Below are 24,485 nucleotides of genomic sequence, written 5' to 3'. Positions count from 1 at the left end.
CCGTGACTTACAGAAGGGCATGGGCACGACGGTCCCCTTCACTTCTTCGCTGTACGCTCGCTCGCTGTCTGTAGGGACAATGTTGAAGGCTCTCACGGTGACCTCGTACTCCGTCCATGGCTGCAGTCCGGTAATCGACTGCGTGCCCGCGTTGGCCTGCAACACCTCACGCGTGCCCACATTGTCACCGTAGCAGCGGAGTTTGGGGCACCACGTCAGCACGTATCCGTTGATGGGGCCGTTCGTGTACTTAGGTACGCCCACAACGACGTTCACTTGGGACGTCGACACTTTGGTGAAGGACAGCGAAGGTTCGGAGGGGTCTGTAATAAAGTAGCAGACGAATTCGTGCGCTAGTTTACTAGGTTACTAGGGATGTCAAATATCGTGATAGCCACAGACTTGGAGGTGGAACACCAATGAGAGGTAAGCTCGTCATTCAGACTAGAGCTTTGCCGCGTCGCAAATGTACAGCTCGCCCTGAGCATATTCTCCACACACACACAAACACACACACACACACACACACACACAGATATATATATATATATATATATATATATATATATATATATATATATATATATATATATATATGTATGTATGTATGTATGTATGTGTGTGTGTGTGTGTGTGTGTGTGTGTGCAGCGTGTATTCGCAAATGCTTTCATTTATTTTAATTGCTCGTGGCAAACAGCACAATTCACACACATGAGGTGGTCTACTCGAAGAGGCAGACATTACGTGCAAAAAGAATCAATGCATAATTGACTAATTAACAAAAACACTAATTCAGTTTTTAACAAAGTAACTGAAAGCTCATATTGCAATTTACAAATTCTAGCGAGTCTGTAGGGTATATCTACTTGAAGATATTACGTGCATGACACAATATACTAGATATGCGCCGTCAAACTTGCGGTAAAAATGCACTGTCGTTCCATACTTTCTTAACGAAATGTCGTTTTATGCATTCGAGCAGAAAAGTAACTGGAACGCCTATGAATTTCTCGGTACAGTTTTACCTAGTCTATCTATTATTATCTCGAAACTGATACCATCCCCGCAATTGGTTCCAAGTGCACTCGCCTTGGGAACTGCCCGGCTAGAATGTATAAATTGCAACATGTGACGTAAAGCAATTAGTTCAAAACTTATTAGTGCATTTTTCTTAATTAGTTGATTAGGCATTTCATGTTTGTGCAAGTAATGTCCGCATCTTTGAGTAGACCCGCTCATGGATTAGAATCGTGTTATATGTAACTGGCAACCTAAAAAAAAATTGAAAGTGTTTAGTAAAGCAATAAAGGGGGCTAGTTGGTGAACGTTCATGATTATGTTGCGCTTAGTCTTACACTGACTATTTTAAGTGAAGGACAGGACGTGGACGTTCGTAGCGCAAACTACCAACTGTTTAATACTGTTAAAGAACGCGCTTATATACAAAGGAGATATGGCGTGGGGGTGGGGAGATATAAAAAGATATGACAGGGTGACGACATGTGGTGATCATACTTTCCGCCAGGCATACATCGTTCACTTGCACCCGTTGGCCCTGGCAAACTCGACCTCTGCTTCGCTAAGCGCGATGGACATTGCGCTATGTCAAAGTGCTGCTGAGGAAAATTCGTAGTCGGTAAAATAGTGCCTACAGTTGAAAAGAAGTGTTGTGCGACAAAGCTAGAGTGCAGTAATATTGGTGTTTACTAAAAAGGACAAATAGCCAAACTTAAGCATTCCATTGTCACAACATACAAAGAAAGCCAATTATTTATTTACCTTGTGACTCCTGTGTATATTTATTACTACTTCTGGCTAGATTTATCATCATGCTATTGGTTTATGTTAATACGAAAAGTTGGCAACGCAACATTAGAGACCTTGCTCAAGTTTATAAAATTTCTTTGCTCGACTTGTACATCTAAATACGAAGCCTGAACAAGAGCTCCCATTTGCTCCGTTATGCTGTTGTTAGTACGGCTTGAATCCACCTTTCACGATGAGGCGGCAAGTGTGCCTTTGTCATCGATTTATTTAATTCAACTGGCACAGTTGTATGCTACATTTGTCAGTACCGCTTCGTCTTGTCCCTTCCTTCAAGTCTCGCGCTTAGCTTGCAGTAAGTTTCCAAAACCATGAATAACCAACTGGCCCACACCCGCACTCTGCTATGCATGCTACCATTCCATGCCTAAATGCGCCGGGACGCCGAACCTAGTAAACTGCTGGGCTTGCACGTGATATTTTCTGCATCTAATTATTGGCCAATCTAACACTTCTCTTTTTAAGTATACTCTAATGTTACGTTCCTAGCAATCCTTTTTGTGCCGTCGTTCTACGGCGATTACTACAGTTATCACAATTATGCCACCGACCAGAGAAGCACGGTAATGTGCTCAAAAACACTGCACAATAAGATGTTTGCGATCGCCACTAGCTGAATTCAGAGCATCTCCTTGAGGTGACACGATCTCATTTTAGAACAGTGTCACTGCGCAGTGAAGTGGTCCCTGAGCTGTTTGTCATGTAAGGCGATGGTATTAACACGTGTCGCGAAGTATTACATAGACATACCGTGTGGTATAAAATAAAATAACGTGTAGTATTATAACGAGAAATATTTAAATAGGCTGTGCTACGTTCTCTTTAGAGTTTGACTGCAGTGAATTGGCAAGTTCTGTCTCGAATTGCTGGAGCTTAGTTATTTGTTGGCTTGCATTCATATCAACAGCTTATGTGGAAGTCAGTCGATTGCTGCCGCCCACGTGTGAGATAAGAATAGTATTTGCATTTGTCTTATCTCTTTGAAGCCGTTACAGGCACCACGGGAATACCTAGAATGACATTGCCCTAGGTTATTGAATGAACAATTGGTGCGATTCTATTGTCAAATTATTTGAGAAGAAAGACCGAGACAGCGCCATAGATCATTGTCTTCATGTCATTTGTTCTGGCTGGCAGGTCAAGATAACGCACACAATGATTATATCATTGTCTCAGTTTTCATCAGGTGCCTCAGATCCCCGATTGCACTAGGCTCACATCTGCACTTATCATAACATGCGCAGGCTTCAAAGAAAACACGAAAAGACCACACTCTCGTTCATACGTTATCGGTCTCTATGCCTCAGCGTGTTGAGCGCGATCTCCAGAAAGTATGCTACCTCCGCTTTACCACTATAAGAGTTGCTTAATGACTTAGCTCACAAAGTTGCCCATGAACTTTTCTAGCTCAATGTACGATTGCCCAGCAATATAAGGTTGAATAAAAGAAAGTTGAAACAGATAGTGCAGCGAACACTGACATCGCATATCCATTGGGGTGATTTTTACCCAATCGTGATCAAAACCATTTTGTCAATATAGAAGGCACGTAATTGACTTGTTATCCCAATTGTGCCACCGACTAGAGAAGCACGGGAATGTGCTCAGAAACACTGCACAATAAGATGTTTGCGATCGCCACTTGTTGAATTCAGGGCATCTCCTTGAGGGGACAAGATCTCATTTTTTAACGATGTTGCTTGAAGACGAGCTCTACTATGCGCATGTACAGAAACCCCTAATCTGAAACACGAACGCTGCCGAGGGGCAAAATGTTTATAAACTTAAAGCGCGGTTGGTTTTAAAATATTTTAGCGAGAGAGGAGCAATTGCACACATTTATGAGAGCATGATAATTTATACGTCTTGAGGTCAGCGGCTTCTACTAGGATGCCGGTGATTAGAGTGGAGAGGGTGGTATAAGGGGGGATAGCAGTACTGGGTTGTTCGCTAAACTTCATGTAAAGTCAGAAGCTTTGGCTTTGGATCACCGCAACGTTGTACTGTGACATTTATTTAACAATAACGACTTAGACAGAGACCACCGGGATGTGAGATGTAGTGGATGAAGTTACCAGCTATGGAACGGTCCATCAATTAGCGAAATAAAAGTTAAGCACCAGTGTGCCTTCCATGCTAAGGTTTTCAAACTCATAGAACCAGGTCACCGGCTGATTTCGTGACTCCGATTTCATATTCTTACAGAAAAAAAGGCGGCGTGACCGCGATACGCCTATTTTAGCGCACGGAAATAAGCCCCAGGTTGATTAAGTTGGTCACCAAACCTATTTCCTGTAGCAGGACATTTTACTAATGATTACATTGCAATTGAACTTAGCCATTATTTTGGCACACAAATAGCCTGCTCGAATACAAGACGGACGTCTATGCGTGTCAGATCACGTGCGCTGCTGCAATATTATGGCTGACCAACTAGTCAATCAGTATATTTTAAGGCCATAGCTCAACAACCGTCTAATTTTTGTAACCAACTGCAGCCTCGTAAGCCTTTATATGCCTATGTGCGTAGGTTTTAGTTTAATGGAATATAACTTCTATGGCTGAGGTGAATGCCCTCAAATGCGACAGCTCCGGCCCGGATCCACAAAAGTACTGCCGAGTTGTGTCTCTCTGAACGCCGAGCGAGAGGTTAAATTTAGCTCCGCTTGTGCCAGGCGCGACGCAACAACGATGCCACCTCTGCACGTGACCCACTATTGAGTGATGCATTTCATTAATCTACACAACGATCTTAAGTTAATGTGCGAAGGAAGTACCGTTGCAAAGATTAGCGATCAGTAGTGTTAGATGTATTCACTAAATGCGGCTTTGACAAGCTACCCCGTATGCTGAACGAACCGAAATACATTTAACGTAATGAAAAACGCAACTCTCATCGCTTGTATCTGCCACTGAACGAGAAATTAAACCGTTCTCCTGCATGCCGCATTAGTGACGCTCTTGTTCTTGCTCATCTATCGCCGCTTTATATGTTCGATGAGAAACTTCCGCTGGAAGGAACAGATACTAGTGGCGTAGTCTAAAGAGTTGCTTGAAAGTGGGATGACGCGATCTGGACTCCACTCATTCAATGACGACTACTTTCCCTGTGTCGGTGGAGAAAAGTGCATTTTTTCCACCTCTGCTGTTTTTCTTTGGTTTAGGCGCCATTAAATATACGCCACACAAACAACTTCGCACGACATGACAAAAACTAATGCTAACACTAGGCATTATTTTCTATCGCAGGCAAAACTGATTCATTACCTACTTCGTAGGCTCATATGACAGACAGGAGGATTTTAGAATCGGTGCAAATACTATATTTTAGTTTATATAGGAAGTAAAATATGAGCGCAGAGTTTACCGGCATTTAAAGTTTTCCAACTCGGGAGCCACACGAGTATCAGTAGAAGGTCACAGTTACGAACTAAAACGTGCATTTACGCATTACGTTACTGGAACATACTCGTGTGTGTACTGCTAGTGACCTGAATATCACACCCAGTAACATGCTACAAGATGCGAACCCCCAGTCATAGCTCGATTGTCTTTGGTAACTCACATGTGGGCAGGGTGTACTCGCTGAGCGACGCCTCGGTTCCGAAGAGGGTTTGCCCGGTGTAGGGATCCACGTTGAAGCCGCACACGTAGACATTGTATTGGCGGAATGGTAGCAGTCCTGCGAGTCGAAAATTACGGACTTCGTTCCCGCGAAGTATCTGCTGGCTGGGCACACAGTTGGACGTCTGGCACCAGCGGATACGGTAGCCGTCCAGCGGCCCGTTCAGTGCCGTTGGGAATCGCCAACTGACGTCGATGGAAGAAGGGCTGTGCTTAGTAGCGAAGATTTGGTACGGCTGGCTGGGCGCTGGAAGGCAACGAGGAATTACACAGTCAGAGTGCGCCGCTGCACAGAATTGAAGCTCGAACAAAATGAACACTCCACAAGAGCGTAGCGAATACTTTGTTGAATACTTCAGCAATACATGTTGCAGGCATGTTAAGAATGTTGGCTGAAACGCGTGACATTATTGCACGTTTCCGGGCAGATGCAGTATAACGAACGATGGGAAATAAAGCTTGGTATTTTAAGCGAGTAAAGAGTTCAAACTTTAGGCAATGAACATCAAAAGTTTGGTTCCGATTGGATAAATTATTCACCAAGAGCAGTCGCTCATATTTGAGGAAACATGAAGAAATAAACGCACGCGAATGGCAAGAAATGTCAGCATTTGTGACGCGAAAGACGAGGGACCTATTACAAAGAGACCTCAATATTTCAGCAAAGGGCACTTAATGTGACACCTTCAAGTTTTGGTATTGCTTGCATAGTACACCTCGGCATGAAAAATTAGTATAGCTGCTATGAAAATTACCTACAAATCCGGCAAGTATCTTAGCATGTTGCTGCTGAAGAGAGCATAAACGCTTCTTTATTCTGTTAAATAATCATTCGAACTCTCTTTTTCCCGCGAGTTTCTCATGCGAAACAATGATATTTATCGGGCCCCTCAGACTGGAGACATTTAGCCAACAAACTGACACTGCGGTTTGGGAACTCCCTTGGGTGCATGACATGCCTCCATTTTTGGCCTGTAGTATTTTTATATTAACACTATCGGACAACCGAATTTCACAGCGTTTACGGAAAGCATTGGTGTTGAGGCCAACCTGAGCTTTTTGGTATGAGCAAGGATCCCATCTTACCAGTAGGCGACGTCCTGAAGGTCCTGCAAACGGCAGTGGAGAAGTTCGAACCGGAGCACTGTGTCTGTACGCACATCGTGTAGTTGGTGTAGATGCTGAGGCTCGATTGTGCCCTTGTGTAACCGGCCACTCCTGTAGTGCAGACTTTCGGCGTGTTGCTGGCCGAACACGTCTCACCATAATTTCCCAACGACATGCATGTGCAGTGCACAGGGTTTGGTATGTACCTGCGTGGTTTAAGGTGCTTATGGTGTAAACGTCGTGAAATTGGTGTAAAAATGGCGCGTGGGCAACGTACAAGCACCGCAGACGCGCCCTTTTTTCGCGCCAAATAGAAAACATCTCTAGCACGTCGTCGTTGCCTTGTTCTTTCGTACCACATTAACGCCGTGACAATTTATGTTGAAGGTAATGCAAGCATTATCGCTCTCATCACATGTACCAACAACTCATTGTCCAAACAAGTTTCAAGAGCGTCTATTTTTCAAACAGTTCAGTATGTTCCCAGCTCACTACGACGTTCTGAAGCAAAAGCTGTCTTCTACGATTGAAATATTGAACAAAGACATTGTGCCTCGATAACATGGCGAATGCTCATCGAGAATATTTTGCGTCTGTGTTTCTCCCCAATGACAAAACTCCTCTCTTACAATAAAACATGCTTGAAACAGTGCTATAACTTGGTTGGACGAAAAACAACACGCAAATATACTTTTGGCCCATGCCTATTATTATTCTTGCCGTGTCATTTTGACACTGTTTGATATCATACGTTCGAATTAGTGGTAACCAAGAAGGTCACTTCGCAACTTACGACATTTCCTCTGTCGTCAGCTCTGGACTGAACACCGACCCGCTTATGAAGCAGAGAAACACTACCCATCCATCTGTTTCACAAAGAGCAGGTGACTGCTGTTAGCTTTGAAACTGTTTATTGGCTGCTAATGCCTAAAATTAAGTCTTCAGAAATGCACATTTATGATATTGAACATTGACATGAGTACATAGGAGTTTAAAAACATTTCTTCGCTATTATAACCTCATATTACAGAACCTTAAAAATAACAAGATGAAAAAGGGATTATTCCTCACATTAGAGCTTACTGTTCTAGTCGGCACGCAAGCGTTACGAGCGTAAATAAAAACGGTCTGTTATCACCGTTTGGCCCAGCTGTCCTCAGCGAGTTCATCCTCTCTGTACAAGAACGTCTTGAAGCCTCAGATCTTCAAGAGTCGTGTGTTTGGCGCACTACTATTAGTTGAAAACAACCTGATCGATGTTCACTATGATACACGATGATACACGTTCACTGCGAAAGCCTTGGGTGCTTGCGAATTCAAGCATGTTGGTGTACGTATGTTTTATGGTGCCACCAGACTTTCACCAGGCGACAGCTTACATTCTCACAGCATACTCGGTACTTATCACTACCTTGCCAAAGGCAGGCTTCATTATTACGAAAGTTGCTGTGTGCCATCCCCCCGCCCTCTCCAACCGTTGCTAGCAAAAAATGGCACATAACTACACATGTACGTACACATGCACATGTACGTGATTAGTTTTTCTTTCAGAGTGAATTTCGTATTCTAAATATCAAACGCATTCTTCGCCATTCACATTAATATACATTGACAGCGTCATTTATTCACTGTTCATGAAACGTCAGTGCTATTTGTAAAGACAACACGTAGTTTTGATTATGAATAAGTAGTTTTGCTCATAATGGATTGACACTCTACGATACACTAACTTACTTTGTTACATCCCAACGGAACGTGATAGCGTTGTACACAACATTTGATGCTTCAAGGTTCGATGGCTCCGGGCAAGTAGGGCCCTGTCAAGAGAAATCAGTGAAAGAAAATGAAGACTCCCTGTCCACCGCTGAGAAAATTTTAAATGTCTATTGTAAAATCGTCACTCTGCTTTTTAGAGGTAAGCCTGATTTTTATTAAGCTGTACGCATCTCTCTACCTGAAACGCGTGCTTTTTCAGGGTATTGCAATAATATATGCTTGAGACATGATTCTGTGTATGTGGCTATGCATTGGACAAGACAAGTAGCAAATCCGTAATACTCACGGAGCAAGCGGAGTATTCGGTTACTAAAAGCAAACAGTCTGTCTACACTGTCCGTACTAAAACATACATGCAAGCATTTGCAGCTGTCGATAGCGCACATCTGGGCTGATCATGCATGTATTGGTATATTTAAGGGTTACGTAGTATACATGTTGTGCTCATTTCTTCTGTAGACCGACAAAAGTGCGCTATGCGTGGCAGGGTACTTCAAACACCACTACAATATACACGCGTGTGAGTCAAATGACCTGGAAATAAGATAGCATCAAGCACACTTGAAGATGACTATCGAAGCAGCCAGCTGTCAAAAAAAATATCAACGAACATCGCAAAAAGAAATATAAAGCTAAGCACTGAACACAAGCAAAATGTAATAATAATAATAATAATAATAATATTAATAATAATATGTGAAAATAGAACACCCGAAATATACACGTGATGAAAGAAAAGCTGAGTTTATAGTTTTCAGCAATGATGAGAGGACTACACTTTGAAGCGATATTTCGTGAAAATTGTTTCGTAGACGAATTGCGCGTCAAATTGGTATGGAGTGAAAATGCAGTGTGATGTCATAATTTGGTGCAGATGCGGTGGCATTCACCAGGCTACCGTAAAATAGAATGATATTTTTGAAATGAGAAGTTTGCACTGAAGAAAATAAAATATTTCCAAACTAACAATCAAACAGTATTGTTTTCATGTAGCTATTGTGGGCATAGAAAACTTCACTGTCGTCTTTTCGACAGTGTTGTCATTTTAGCGATTTCGTCCGTAGATTTCACGAATCTCTCGTCTGCTTAGTCACAAATCTTTCTATGTAGTGGGCGGCGACATTCTAGCAACATGATAACAAACGGCGGTATTTTAGCGATTTCAAAGTTAGGAAAGTTGGTTTGAAGATGAACTTCTGCAGCGCACTTCAGTAATAAAAAGCTACATTTAGGGCTAAGCGGCAGAAATTCGCTATACTACGAATGGGCTGTGGGACCATGTTGAAAGAACGATTGCATTATTATTTGTTGTCTTCAACCTGCTTCACTGCATGGTGGTCTTCACAGGATTTAAAGTGAGCTCTCAAAATGCATTTGTTTATTCTTTACGAAAACAAATTCAATGTGTCTTAACGTTGATGGTTCTGCCCTTTCAATAATACGTTCCAGTGGTGGACGTTTGCAAGAGTTGCAGTGAAGAAATATTAACAAGACCTGTTGCACCAAGTTTCATAGCAAGATTTAGAACGCAGCAGGTGAATAATAAGACAGGTCGACTATATAAAGCCGCAGATATTGGAGCGGCTGGACTTTCTCAGGCAAATCTCACGACCTTTGGAAAAACTACATCCTGTGCGGCGGTTTCGGGGAGATCAAGGGGCGGAAGTCAAACATCTTACTATCATAAAAAGTCACGTGACTATGCCACTGTGTTGGCATATTAAACCCCATAGCACACATAACGTACTAAATTGTTGTGTACTTATGTAAGGGCCACCGAGATCTCGTCAGGCATTGTGCGACTCTTGTGTCGGCCACCTCTTAAACTATGTCTGATAATATAAATGAAAAGAAATATAAACAAATAACGCGCTACCAAGTGCATGCCTCTCAGTTCAGCTTTTCATTCAACCGCAACGAAACCTAGAAAACATGCACGGATGATGCGAAACATATGCCATTGCGTATTTGGAAGATCAGATCACGCATGTTTCGTTCGAATTATGCTGAATTTGTAACCTGACAATATGAAAGTAAAAGCCTACATTCAGCGATAATCGCCCATGGTTACAAAAGTACATCAGAAAAGTAAAAGTCTACTACAGACTGAAAATTTGCTGTCTACTTCAAACGACATGGACCTATGAGAAACATGAAACGTTTCGCTAAACGATTTACGCCATGTTAGCTTGTACGTTGGTGTTAGAAAACGCCTCCGTTTTTTAAAATTTTCTCAAAGATTTCACCGATAATTTTAGCGACATTACAGAAAGATTTACCGGAAATTTGGCAACTTTTGTGTCTAACTTTAGCGAAAAACGTCAAAAAGTTATGGCAACACTACTTTCCGACAACTCGTCCCCATGGGCAAATTTATGTTCACTGGTTCGTCAAAGTAATCATATACCAACTCGTTCGTTCGTTACCTTGTCTGTGATTTTCGAATCCATAAATCACAACATGCAGGCTTCTTCACCTTCCTTAGTATAACATAGTAAACGTGGCGTTTATTTTTCTTGGCACATTAACCGACGCCTGTAGAATATGCCGAACCGATTTTTCACTCATAGTATCAAGGACAGTAAAGGCTTTTTTGGCGTACAACTTGGCACTACGCCGAGATTTCCGCATCCCTTTGTCCACTGCGAGGTCTTTTCAATCACCTTCAGTGTGCGGAAACGCATTTAGATAAGAGCAGTGGACACATTGTTTAAGTTCTTTAAGGTTCTGAACCTAAAATTGCACGAACATTGAGTAAGGGCACCTTTTCTTCTCACATTTAACATTCGGAGTTGTTACCATAAATTAGAATTTTAAAGGGAGACAACCACATTAGAACCAATTAGATGCAACCAAGTAGCGTTTTAAAGAGATACACCCGCCTCTCAAGTGAAAAAGTAAAACGTCCATGGCTGATAACATGTATAGATTACGAATCAAATTTCTCATACTGGGCCACATTTTACGTACCTAGATTTGTCTTCATAGTTATCCTGCACCAGGGAGGGGCCCATAATTATAGTACAAAAACGTGACAGCTTCTCATTGCTCATTGGTCCATGCTTTTGATGATAAACGCAGTGCTTCGTTAAAAGAAATGTAATAATTTAATTTTACAACGTCAGAATAGACGACCAGCTCAATCGCTCAAATATAAGGGTGCGGAAACGAAGAACAGACTTACCTGCGCGTTACTCGTCACTATTACCAACAATGTAACAGTCGCCAGGACAAGCAGGTTCCTCTTCACCATTTCAAAGCCCACGGCCATTGTCAATAGGTGCGAGCCTCACACTGCCGACACCACAGCGGCGGCTGCAAATTTGCCAAACTTTCCTCAACTACCACGCTCGGGGCAACATGCAGCCAACTACGCCTGATCGGCCACGACCCCACCTGATCTTCCGAATAGCGCGGCTTTGCATATATACGGCCACTGAGAGAAGGGTGCCAAGCATGCCTTCCCTCTCGCCGTGCCGTCGCCGCGCGTACAGGGAGATAAAGTTTCGAGCGCGTGCGCTTGCGCGCGCGGTGGCTGCCACCGGGGGTGACGCGACGCCGGAGCTGTTGGGCCAGTACCCCCGACACCCCCCCCCCCCTCCGGTTGCGTGGCGCACCGGCAACGCACGTTCTACAATCTCTCCGCTAAGGGGTGCGGAAGCCGCAGCGGAGGAGGCAGCATTACTCTCCCGCCCTGACTGGGTCTCGCGCGGGGGGCTCTTGGCGACCGATACGCGGCCGCTGCAGGATCTGACAGGGATGGAGGGAGTGTTGCCAACTTCTCATTGTTTCGCGTCGACCCCCGGGGAAGTCCACATTGTCGAGCATGTTTGTGCCCGCGTGGCCGCGGGTGGTATGTGGAATGTGGATAACCGAGGGTCGGTGTTCAGCGTACAAAACAGGCGTGTGGAAGTGCTAGGGTACTCTTTAACACTCTGGTGCACCAGCCTTTATTTTGCTTTTAAATTTTAGATCGCCGGCGCTTTCTTTTTTTCGAAGCTAAGTTTTGCCAAGTTTCATAAAGGTATATCACGAAATGTGTTTCTTTCTTTTCTTCCAACGAAGACAGTATTAAAAAGAATGTTCATGCACTTACATTTCGGGCAGGAATCAACAACGCGAAGCGGGCGAAATCGATTCCGAGCCCACCTCTTCCCACTTTTGCGCCAAACTACGCGCACCACGTGGCTATCATCGAGGCCACGGGAGCTGTCATACCACGTGCACTACGTGCACTTGAGCGAGGCAACGGGACGTCCCCCTTCTCCGCGATGAATAAAGAATTCAACAAGGGAGGCGGTTTCAAGAAGCGTCCAGCCATCTCCGCGAGGAATCAAGAATTCGACGCTGGCGACGTCATCACCCTGCCCCGCCTGGTTCCTGCCGACGAGAGGTCGGCAAACTGGTTCCTGCCGACCAGGGTCGCCAAAGGGACTTAAGGGAGAACCGGCCCATTGTGAGCAGACAGAGTCGATTCCAGCGGCCCCATCGGTCTGATGTGCTCCTGCAGCTACATGTACGCTATCATCCACTACCTGTAAATACTGTATAACGTTTTCCGCTTCTTCTTCGTCTGCGGAAAGAGTCCGTCTTTCGTCCTCCTCCTTGAAGGCACAACACCTCTATACGTCCCTTATGGTTAGCGCGTTCTTTTCGGACGTTACGCTCCCTAATTTAATTTCATACTGAATTTCAAAGAACAATTGATTTATTTCTTTTCAGAACACGCATTATCTACGCAACAAAGCTAAGGAATGCGTTTTGGGCATCATTTCAGCTTGCTACAGGCAAATTTTGAGTGTTTCGGTAAATTCTTGCAATGCTTCCCGGATGTTCCTGAGAGTAGAGCCCAAGCTAACGATGGTCTATAGAGAAACCCGCGTGTCTGCATTCATCATTAGCTTCAGGTATGGACTTGGGGCATTTTTGGAACACGGTAGTGACTGCTTCTGGCTCTTTATTTTTTTTTTATTCGTTGTCGGTCTACGCTCGTCGTCATGCTCATGAATTGCCAATGGCGTTTCCCTGATGACCACCGGCGAAATTTATAGTATTTTTAGTTTCTCCAAAAACAACTATGGCCACCCAACCGTTAATGAATGCCGACTACCACGTAATACCTGGGAGCTGGCTTCTGCACGAAGTTTCCTGTTTATGAGTGTGGTTTTCTGGGTCAGTTGGTGGATGCTGACAGTATAGTGCGTCCCTGCTGGAACCACATGCACTGTTACCGATTATCATTACCGCCAATTTTGAGCAGCGTGTCCAATTTTGAGTGGTGCCTCTATTTACGATAGCTTCTAGGCAAAAAGGTGTCGGTGACGTGGCTGGCCATCGCACAGTGGCGAAGTTATTTATCATCTGCCTCTGGCACCGTTTTTTTTCCTGCTGCTGTCGAAGAGATCGACTAGGGGAAGCTGCTTGCTGATAATTTGGAACAGAACAATCGTCCTACATTTGCGAGAGCCGTTCCTTACACCCACAACCGTTATCGGGTCAGGGAGGGGATTGTAATACTTATCTTTCAGCACATGTGTCTGCAATACCATGTGCACTCCATCAAAATGCACGGAAGTATCCTGAATACACTAGATAGTATTCATTCTTGGAAACCAGGTGAGCGAATTAGCGCACCATTGCACAATTATGCAACAAGAAATGAAAATTTTGTGGTATAATCTCTCAAAACAGCAGATTTGGGTTTGACGTAACAGTTCTGCGGAAACGCGCAAGCTGGAGAGAAATAAGCTATTAATGGAAAAAGGAACATCCATCCATTTGTAGCAATATCTACAAAAGGAACCCATACCGGTTCTTCGAATGAACAGCCTCGCAGTTGAAGAAAAGTTCGTCCTAGTCCGGGACATTAACCCAGGACCACCGCCTTTCTTGGGCAGTCACTCAACCACCTGAGCTAACCAACCGGCTAGCAGATGGCAGTGCAAAGTCGAATATGTCAACGGCTCGAAGCAAAGGCAATAGTTTGACGTAACAGTTCTGCGGAAACCCGCAAGGTGGAGAAAAATAGATTTGCTTTTGATGAACACCCTATACTGGAGGGATGAGCATTAATTTTGAACACTTGTGTTTCCTTATCTTCCACCTAAAGCGCGGTAGGCGAGCGTCTTTGCGTTCCGCCGCCGTGGAATCTGAACCACTTCGGCCAGAAATGCCACCCGCTGCCTCGCGCCTAGAAGAAAAACGCCACGGCTACTCATCCACCGCAATGGCTAGCCCTAAGTTGCTGGCTCTCCACTTTGCAAAATCGCACCTCTCTGCACTTCTCGTATACACAAACCCTTTTTTTCTCTTAGATTCTGTTTCGGACAGCTTGGTCTCAACGAGTCCTTTTCATGTCCTCAAAAGCGTTTGTTTGATTCCGCACACGGCTACGAAGCCTTACGGCGCAATTTTCCCCTTGATCTGTAAACGAGTGACGTGTATATACTAGCAGTATCTGGAACGTTTCCCCTATCGGCTTCTTAGATTTAGTAACGGTGGTTCCTGTTAACGTAACTTGGTCAGCCATCCGTATGATGCGAACCTGTAGGTTCATTGGCAAGGCTTCGTAAAAAACAAAACGTAGTTCTTATTCATTGCCCTCGATCTGTAAAGAACATGGCCTAGCGAGTGCGTCTCGCGCAATTTCTTTTTTTCTGTACAGTCGGACGCTAGAAAGTACAATTGAGACCAGTTATTCGCCGCGACATCAAGCTGTAGGTATACAGCACTATCGTCGTGTTAGTGTGTATAGGCGGTCGACGGCGCGAATTGTAATGTACACGGCGGCGCTTCGCTGTAAGGGTTTCGGGCAAATTATCTCAAAATGAAATGTGCTGACTCCAGTGAACTGATATTATGTTGCCCTCCAATGCGCAACGTTTTTATGATAAGTTAAAGACGTGCAATTTATCATTTCCCGGGGGAGTGGCACTTGGCCACACGCGTTCTGTGTTCTCGTTCTTCGTTTTTTTTTTTTTTTTTTGTGCACGTTCGGCATGTTTAAGGCCTATTCCTTCGACCGTTGCGGTAGCACAGCTCCCCTAAACTACAGTTTTCTGCTAATCTTCGACTGGCTATAAGAAAGCCCTTATTTGCGTACAATAAATGCTACATCACTGTGCTCTACATGGTTGCATGTAGAGATACATTTCCGTTTTTCTGTATTTTTGAATTCATAGTTAAATGAAATAAAATTACGAAGTTTGCTTAAACAAACTACGTCCCTGCGAATGAAAGCACATTAGCAGTAACTTCATTTAGGCAGAGCACTGTCTTTCCATGAACACGTGCCCGACAGTAGAATGAAACAGTCCAATTATTCTAAGACGAAAATGATTACGTGGTTTTCTTTATGCCAGGAAATCATGGCCGCTACCTTCCGTCCAGCTAAAAACGCCACCTTCAAGAAAGAAATATATAAGCCTCCAACAACTCGCTAATAAGCCGCTTAACCTCTGATGACTCCCCTGTCAGTAGTGACCCTCGCGTTATTCACATTTCGCACTTTTGTTATGCAGCAGAAAATCTTAGTATTGATGTGCCAATAATTCATCTGCTAGGCAGAGTACTTTCTCAGCATTGCGATCAGATACATATAATATGAAGGACACCTTGGGTGAGGCTAGTCGCGTAAGCGTAAGTCACGCAGTTATAAGTTTAAGAACACGTGTACTTCACTATATGACCTAAATGCTGCCGTCTTTTTTTTTCTGCCATATTCTGATGCTCGCGTTGCCTGATTCATATTTCATATTATCGCAAAGATTGCTGAATAAGCACCGCATCGCGACCAGAAGTCGTTAATGCGCTACAACCACGACTCGCTCTGACAGCTTCATTTGTCTTTTAAAGCGCAAAATGACGTGATGCAAACAGGCCCGCATAACTACCGAGGAAACTACTACAAATTTTCCTTTGTGATCTTGCGTCCCCATTTTCTCAGTATAGTACGTTATGCAGCCCCAACTCACACAATGACCTTTTCTTTTTAATGCAAAACGCATTTATTTATGCACTAGAAAGACAGCGGCAACAAAATTGAGACTATTGTGGGGAACGGAAAGTGCGGTTATCACCCATATTGTGCTCTACGGCTTACAGATTACAGCACAGAGACTACAGCCAAGCTACCCAATGGAACGGAGCCTACAACGCAGAGCCTAATGCTTCGGCACGTTCTCAAACAACAGTGCCCAATCCATGCTGTTAAGATGGTCGGACAGCGCAGCTGTAAACGACAACTACAGGACAATTACCCATCCTAGTTATTGGAAATTTCAACGTAGGTGCAGATTACTAACGTGGCCACGTTCACGTGTAGTTTACCTAATCATTAGCCAAGCACATTTCGACGGCCTGCGACTTGGGTTGCGCGGCTACATCGTGCACCTACATAGAGCGGACCAGAGAGAAAAGAAATTGTTCAGAAGAATTGAACAGAAGTATGCACGCTGCTCTTCAGGAGGTGTAGGGTAGCGCGTTCTTCAAGGGGTGTACGGTAGCACGATTAGAAGACGGGGGACAAAGGAAGACACACAGCGACAGACACAGCGCTAACTTATAACCCTCGTGAGCTCTTCAGGAGCCCTCACTATACACGGCCTTCGTATAGCACTGTAACAACACAAATCAGTTGCTAGGCGGGTTCTTCTTTTACGTGCGAAAGTGTAGTTCCGTCCCTGCCTGCTTCGTATGCTATAGTCAAGCTGCTGTCGCCGCGGAAGCTTGCGCAGCAGTAATCTTTACCGAGAAACGTGTGCAGGGATCGCTTCGTGCTTCGCACTTCATGCAGGGGCAGGAGTGCTTTATCATCAATTATGTCCTTCAGGTGCTTGTCTTGAGGTTGTTGTTGTTGTTTATTGCAACCTATGTTGTTCTGTATGTTGTATGCGTCCAGTCCAAAATAATGTATGCGCTGTTCTGAATGCTCGTAGCCACTGCCTTAACGGGGTATGAGCCAATGGAATTTGGGGTTATGAGCCATAGATGACGGTAGCTTTCTGTCGGCGTTACGCTACGAAGAAATCTCGGGATCCTAGTCACAAACGGCTTCGTTGTCAAAATGCATATGGACACTTACGACTGCGATAAAACAACGCAACCGTCTTTAGACGCTTCACACGCTCGTGTAAACACGTAGTGGGTAGCACAATGCTTGAAGCGCCATTCAAATTGTGCGTGGTTAAGCCAACATCTTCCAGGCATCGGGGACTGCTATAAATCTTGCGGACATTAGGAAAGCTTATCGCAGTGCTTCAAATACTTGCAAAGCAAGGTTTTTTAACGCAAGTATTTAAGGGCCCTGCGGATAATGCGAGTTCGTAGTTAATTGAGATGTTTAACACGCCAGCCCGTTCACGATAGCAGACTTAAGAGGCAGAACATTGCGACCATAATTATTTACAGTACCCGACTATGTGACCTATTTATATCAAAAGAACAGAGAAGCGGAAGCCGCTGTGTTAACCACTACACAATCAAGACAAGAAACTCTGCAGCATAGCGTTAACTCAGCAAGCGGTGCTGCAAGTATAAAATCACCGATACTTCAAGGCTGTATTTAGAAGGCGTGAAGAGCCAACGACCACCTTGTATTTGCGTTTCGTAGTTGCACCCTTCAAAGGTGGGTACCAACAAGAAAGATTGCTTGTTTTGGATTCTTGGCGGCATAAATATATTACCAATGTGAATACTTAAAAAAAATATTACAGCAATATTTGTGGAACATGGCGTAGGGAGACAATGAGAGATCTGCATTAGCTGAAAGCAATCGACTGTTAAAAGGTGTTATGAAGGTGGAATACGCTTCATGTCGTCATTTCATTGAATATCTTAGTTGACCACTAGTAATAAGTTTCGGTCTGAGATTGTTAAAGAACCTCAAAATTAACATGTGTTAGCATGGGGACTAAACGGTGTAATAGATTCGGTGGGACGATGCCCACAGGCTGCACGTCCTAGCCTTGGCATTTGAACGCGCACATTCTAGTTATTTGATCTCGAAATCGAGCGAAGTTCGCTAAAATCTTGCACCGTAGTTGAAGAGCTTCATGCCATTTTATTCCATTACATTCACGACCCATGCACTAATTCCACGGTTATATATTATGATTGAGAGCGATTCCCGCTGGATTATTCGGGATGCGTCGATGTTTTGCTTAGTGTGCCGGTCTCAAGTGACATATGTGTACTCGAGCGTCATCCGTACGTCCTACGTCTAAGCGAAATCTTGCTATTTTTCATGACAGTTTCGGCGTTTGCAGTTCAGAAAACTAAGCTAGCGAAATGAGACGTATATATGAAGCGCTTTTTTATTGCTATGTGCACAATAATATATAGCCTAGATTCTAAATGCCATTTATTTTTTGCTCTACATATATTTACTAGGAATCAAATGAGCAACGAAATTGACTCCCGATAACCGGCATTAAGCAAACATATCGTACTCCATTGTAGACTTCATTTTGGATAGTTACACATTTTCATAGCACAAAATACAAGTAAAACACTTACCCGCGCTGCTACTACGCACATTCTTCTTATCTATATTTGCTCTTATTAGTGCAAAATTTGTGTAAAATGTATTTCAATTTTCTCGCTTTTGTTTTCTCTGCGCGTTAACGTGTTTATTCTGTCGTGTTTCACTCTACTCAAGGAAAGGTTTTCTAAAGTTCACGATATTCAAGTTATTGATCTACATTCGTCGTTGTGGCAAGCAAGAGGGCAGAGCGGGTGCCACAATGACCTTTTTTTTTCAATAACTGCTGCTAGAATGTCGCCGTGCAGTTGCTTGAATGCGATAAACCTGCGAAGCGTGGTGGCCGGCACTGAACCCAAATAACGAAGCATATCTCTTTCGTTGCCTATTCTACAGGAAGGGTCAACGTATGACCTTCTATCGAAATTGCAAAAATGCGCAGCGGTCAGCTGCTGTATTCCGCACGTTAAACAGCGCGACGTGAACATAACTATCTCTCTGGTCTTGGTGGAGGGGAATTGCGTTAGCGCTGCACTGATCTCATCACGTATTCTTGTCAACATGTCCCTATCTCGCATTGATCTTGAGATAACAGAGCGAAGCACCTGGCGCTGAAGTTCCCTGCGTTCCGGTAAAAGCGCGCGGCTCGCATTCAATGCGGAAAAACCCTGTCCCTGACCCACGCGCTGTCGTAAGACCTTGCAATACCTCAGTACATCCAAGGTACCAACGTTCACTTCTTATCGCTAGGACAAATAGAAGCAGCGCACATGGGAGTAGTACGACATGTAGATACGGTGGACAGAGAAATATGTATATCAGCGAGGACTCCATTGTTTCGCCGTCTATTTACACAACGCATGCCTATTCAGACAAAGTAAGCCCTAAAGTCAAAGGTGGTGTATCGGTTGGCTCTGTTTTATGGCTTTTCCGTCATTGCATCTTCCGGTTAACGCTTTCTGCAACGGGACCTTGTCCCGTTGATTAATTCATTCGACGTTTCAAGCGTTCAAAGAGTGGTACGGGATCGTGAAGTTTCTTTCAAGCAGTCAGAAAAAATCTGTTCTCAGATAAGTTATGATAGCGCGTAAATTGTGACGTGTAAATGATTCGTAACGTTTTTTTAGAGGGAGGACAGCTGTACCTACGGGATGTTTGTTTAATCCGAAGTCGCGAGCGGCACTTTCAAGGGCGGCTGAGTCCTGTCGGGATGGAACCTATCGACCTCGATTGAATTTTTTCGCACACGCTGCAGAAGTGAGCTTATCGCGCCTTCAATCCATGAAATAAGGAATTATATTTAAGGCAATAAACAAAAACGACAATTTACCTAATTGAACACGCAGGTGGAATGCTTTATAATTATCATTATATGGGTGAAGCACTGCACTTAACGTGCGGCAGGAACCGTGAGTCTTACCCACATCCGGGCATTACCTTTAATAAGTAATTACCTGCTCATGCGTCCACGCAAGCGACCACCTTTTTTATCCAACTCATAATCACGTCTCACTGCAGCCGTAAATATTTTTTTAGCGAAATTAAGTACTTGTTACAATTACATAGGATACTACAGTTTTTTCCATACCGTCTACGAACAAGATGAGGAATAGCATACTCTGTCTTTTCTTATAAGTCTCAATTTGTCTTTGCGAGGGTCTGGATTATTATTGCGGCAAGGTAAGGTAGGCCTGATGCTCGGAGATAAGAGGCGTCTTCGTGTTTTTAAAAAGAAAACTTATCTGTCTGACGCAAGGATTCCGTTGTTCCTCCTGGGCGCAGCGTAATTCAACAAGCAACACCAACCATTACACTGCTCTGATATTTTTCTAGTTACTTAGGAAAATTACCTTTAAACTGCACAAGCGAAGGCTTAGTTCAACTAAGATCATGGTGATTTTAGGTGAAAATATCTGAGATGTCGCAACAATGGCAATTCATTCTGTCGAACTTGTTGACATTTATTTACTCACTTCAACATTGAGCTTAATCAAAATGTCCAAGGTGATTATGGTTAAATCGATGTATCGGATAATCATTACGGTGACCTCAGGATAGTGTGTTTTTTTCTACATCATTTAATATAGCTTGCGTTATTGTAGTCTTTTCTAAACGAGTTGGTTTACTGATTATAGATCTTCATGAATTTCGTTTTCTTTTTTCACAACGGTTCGTTCTTCAAAATGAAATGGCCACAATTATAATTGCAAGTACAGCCGGCCCACCGCCTGCTATCACGACTCTACACCTCTTCATCCTATCCCCTCTAACAGCCTCGCAAAAATAATAAAGGGAAAGTGGTATTCAGTTACTTTTGTTTTTGTCTACGTTCTTATGTCTCTAAAACAACTTACAAGAATTTCCTGCTACGCCAATTGCTCAGGCGTCACAATTTGTCACAGGTACACTCATTCCCAGTTTGTGCTGACTCTTGTACGGCAAAATTCAACACGAAATCACACACGTGTCAAGTTTTCTTTCGCCGAGTCTGTTATCGTACATAACACGCACTTCCTACGTCACTGGATGATGTCACAGCCGCTCACACAGGCCTTCACGCATGTGACGACGTCTCTGCGCCCTTTCGTCTGGGAGCGCGCCGGATTTCTCACTTCCGCTCGACGGCGTGTGCACTCGGTCCAGACGACACGTGCGAACAACCCGCGGGAACGAAAAAAAAAGAAAACCCAGAAAAACACGTCGCTCAGTTAGAAGCGGTTCCCTCTGATGCAGCTGAAAAGCGCGCCTTGTCGTTCAACCTCATAAAACAGGAAGCGCGCAAACGTGCGCAGAGATAGTGACAGCAGCGCTGATCACAATCAGAAAAAGAAAAGGACTGGCGAGCTCCTGCCCTCAGCTGCCTTTTTTTTTCTGAGAGCATTATTTTCACATTTGAGCAAGCGCGCGGTTCAAAACGATGACGATAAATAAGGCTCACAGAGGTGTTCAAGGCATCCCTTCCGGATGGGAGTATCGCAACCACCAAAGGTTTTGGCATTCTACCATGGGAGGACCGTGGTTCAGCACGCACCTTCTGGAAGCTAGTTGCAAGGATGTATGAAATATCCATGGTGCGGTCACCAAAGCGCCGAGGTCGGTTTGCGAGTCTTGTCTACTACAGCGCTAGCTACGTTTCATGGTGCTTCCGCAACATTGCAGAACGATCTCGGCAGTCAAATGGAGCAATGTACCCCAGAATCCGCAAACTACAGGCGATATTATGGGGTCATATTGAAGAACAGTTGTTCAAACTCGGTGAAGCCGAGTTTCTTCGCCGCTGGTCTATGCGGTACCTAACCGTCTCCCGAGGCAAAGTCTTTCTACAGCCAGAATAATGCTCAAATTCTGTTTGCCTGAGTTGAGACTTTGTATTTGCATGTGCCCTGGGTGGCTGATAATTTCAAGGCTGACAATAATGCTCTTGCGTGGACGCTGTATTGACGTTTACTTGTTGTGTGTGGCAAAGTCAGTGTAAAGTGGACACAATTTATTATTTCATATGCTGATCTGTTTCGTGTATATCATGTATAATGTATTACATGTGCTATACCTTATATTGTATCTTACGTTCATACCACAGTTGTAAGCGTGCCTACGGATGAATAAATTTTCTTGTCAACTTCACACAGATTTGTGTTGTTAACTCGAGGAGCGAAGGGTTGTAATAACGCGTTTCGTAAAGCGCAAATGCCAACGTTACTAGATGGTCGTCACACCTACGAAATCTTTTTCTGAGGTAGAGGAGTTTTTCAATTTTTTTCTGCTCTTTCTTTATGCTACACCTCAACCAGTGCCTATTTCGTATCGTTTTATATTTTGCACAATGGCTTTGCAAGAGATACTGACTGGGCAATAAGTGCCATTGTTTCATTTCCATTTCAGGGATTCCCCACATTGAGATCTGTATAACAATGGTCGCCGCCTGAAGCTCCCGGATATATTGTCACGTGTTAATGACACGCTCTGGTAGCCAGCCGGCAGGCAAACGACCAACTTGAAAGGAAACTCTTCACAGGGCCCACTCGTGCCCTCTAAAAGAAGGCACAACTCGGTGGCAGTAATCGCTAGAAATACTGTCGGCGGTCATTGAATCCAATGGTGCGACTATACGGCTACCTCGCATACTTATAGGGGCGTAATCTTACAATCTCAGTTATCTTCTAGTAGTCCGGCAAGTTCGAGAACATGCTACATTGATCAGTTCATACGTCTACATTCGGAAAGGATGGGCCAGCTTTTTTTTTTATTTTGGCTGCAACACTCGATATGCACGAATTGTCATGCTTGCAAAGTGCACCGCACATGGCGACATAAGTGCAATAACGGGTATCATTAATCTTGTAATGCACTTAGAGATAGTGACTACGGTTTCTTACAGGGAGAGACACAACAAACAGCGGCCACAAGGCGCAAGAAAGTGCCTTTTCATCCTGTCATGTGCATCCCTCCCCGCAGTCTGCTTCACTGGGCGTGTTGCAAGAGGAATGAACATTAACTGGCCCAATCGCTTTGTTTTCTCAGTGGGTATAATGTTAAACTTCATGAAATGTATGGGGAATTATATTCCAGGTTTATTCAATGCTGGCGTGCAGCCATCAGACGCTAGTGTTCCTGCCCGTTTGAATGTACTCTATAGATATGAGCGTACACAAACGTCCGACTTTGACCCGCTAGATTCCTCAGAATGAGGGCGCCAGGCACGTGACAGTACTATGAAAAAAAAATTATCTCTATCCTACGGAACAGAAGTCTCGTTTAGATACCGATGGCTATGTGGGAATAAACATCGCCTTCGCAGAAAACCTTTATCCTGTAGGGTACATAAAAACAGCTGTACGTGATTAAATATAATAGGACTATATTCATGACACGTTTTGCACCACTTCACAAGGACAAAAGGGAGACGCAGACATCAGGTAGCGCTTCCTGGTGTCCACATCTCCCTTTTGTTCTTGTACTCTGCGGCCAAAATGTTATCCAAGTTCGTATACAAACTCCTCAAGCACACATCAGATCAGACTGCGTTGGAGATAACGGTTTTATGCTCTTGAGGCCGTCCGATAATTATGAACATCTGAGAAAGGCGTAAATATCTACGAGCTCCGTTGAGTGCCTTCTCCACTGCTCCAAATATACTCAAGTACTGTCCGAGTCTTTATCGACTACCTGGCTACGGATGTTCTGTGATTCCTGACAACTTATTTCATTCCTTCTATCACGCGTGGGCAGCACTCTAAGTGTACACACTCTGTCCAAAAGTACGTTGTTTTCTTCCTTCAGAAATGAGATGGTAGTTTGTAGAATTTTGGTTTCCTCATTGTTCTAATGCAGAGTTTGCTACTTTTGTTAAATACGGGCGAAAAAGTACACTCAGTAATAACTCATTTGAGCATATTCAGGGTAAAATATTCCACAAGGTGTCACGTGGGGAGCAATTGAAAAGGCGAAATACACAAGCCATCAGAAACCGGTCACCCATACCATCTGCAGAGGACAAAAATGCATCGAGTGGCTTCGCTGCGAGTTTCAGAGACACTTGACCGAAAAAGAAACCCCTTTGAAATTGCGCCATTTAAGTGATTTGGCCTTCGGAGATGCTCGACGCAAGCTTATCAAAATTTGATTGCCATGTCTTGACAAGAGTTTGACCTCCAGTTGCTGTGTTACGCAAAC

General features: G+C 43.9%; 1 protein-coding gene across 2 annotated transcripts in view; it reads right to left on the bottom strand.

Annotated features, from left to right (window-relative positions):
* The window catches only part of LOC126544544 (uncharacterized), a 41,853-nt gene extending 30,106 nt beyond the window's left edge, over positions 1 to 11,747 (bottom strand). For both annotated transcript variants that reach the window (XM_050191889.3, XM_050191890.3), the window contains exons 1-5: positions 11,517 to 11,747; positions 8,291 to 8,373; positions 6,536 to 6,762; positions 5,391 to 5,696; positions 12 to 323 (exon numbers count right to left, since the gene is read on the bottom strand). In XM_050191889.3, coding sequence (XP_050047846.1) covers positions 12 to 323; positions 5,391 to 5,696; positions 6,536 to 6,762; positions 8,291 to 8,373; positions 11,517 to 11,603 — 1,015 coding nt within the window. In that variant the 5' untranslated portion in view covers positions 11,604 to 11,747. The remainder of the gene's footprint in view (positions 1 to 11; positions 324 to 5,390; positions 5,697 to 6,535; positions 6,763 to 8,290; positions 8,374 to 11,516) is intronic.
* Between the last annotated feature and the right edge of the window lie 12,738 nt (positions 11,748 to 24,485).

This window comes from Dermacentor andersoni, chromosome 10 (genome assembly GCF_023375885.2).
Source record: "Dermacentor andersoni chromosome 10, qqDerAnde1_hic_scaffold, whole genome shotgun sequence".
Lineage (NCBI taxonomy): Eukaryota > Metazoa > Arthropoda > Arachnida > Ixodida > Ixodidae > Dermacentor > Dermacentor andersoni.
Note: the sequence above shows the minus strand (reverse complement) of the source record. Positions and strands in the feature narration are given on the sequence as shown.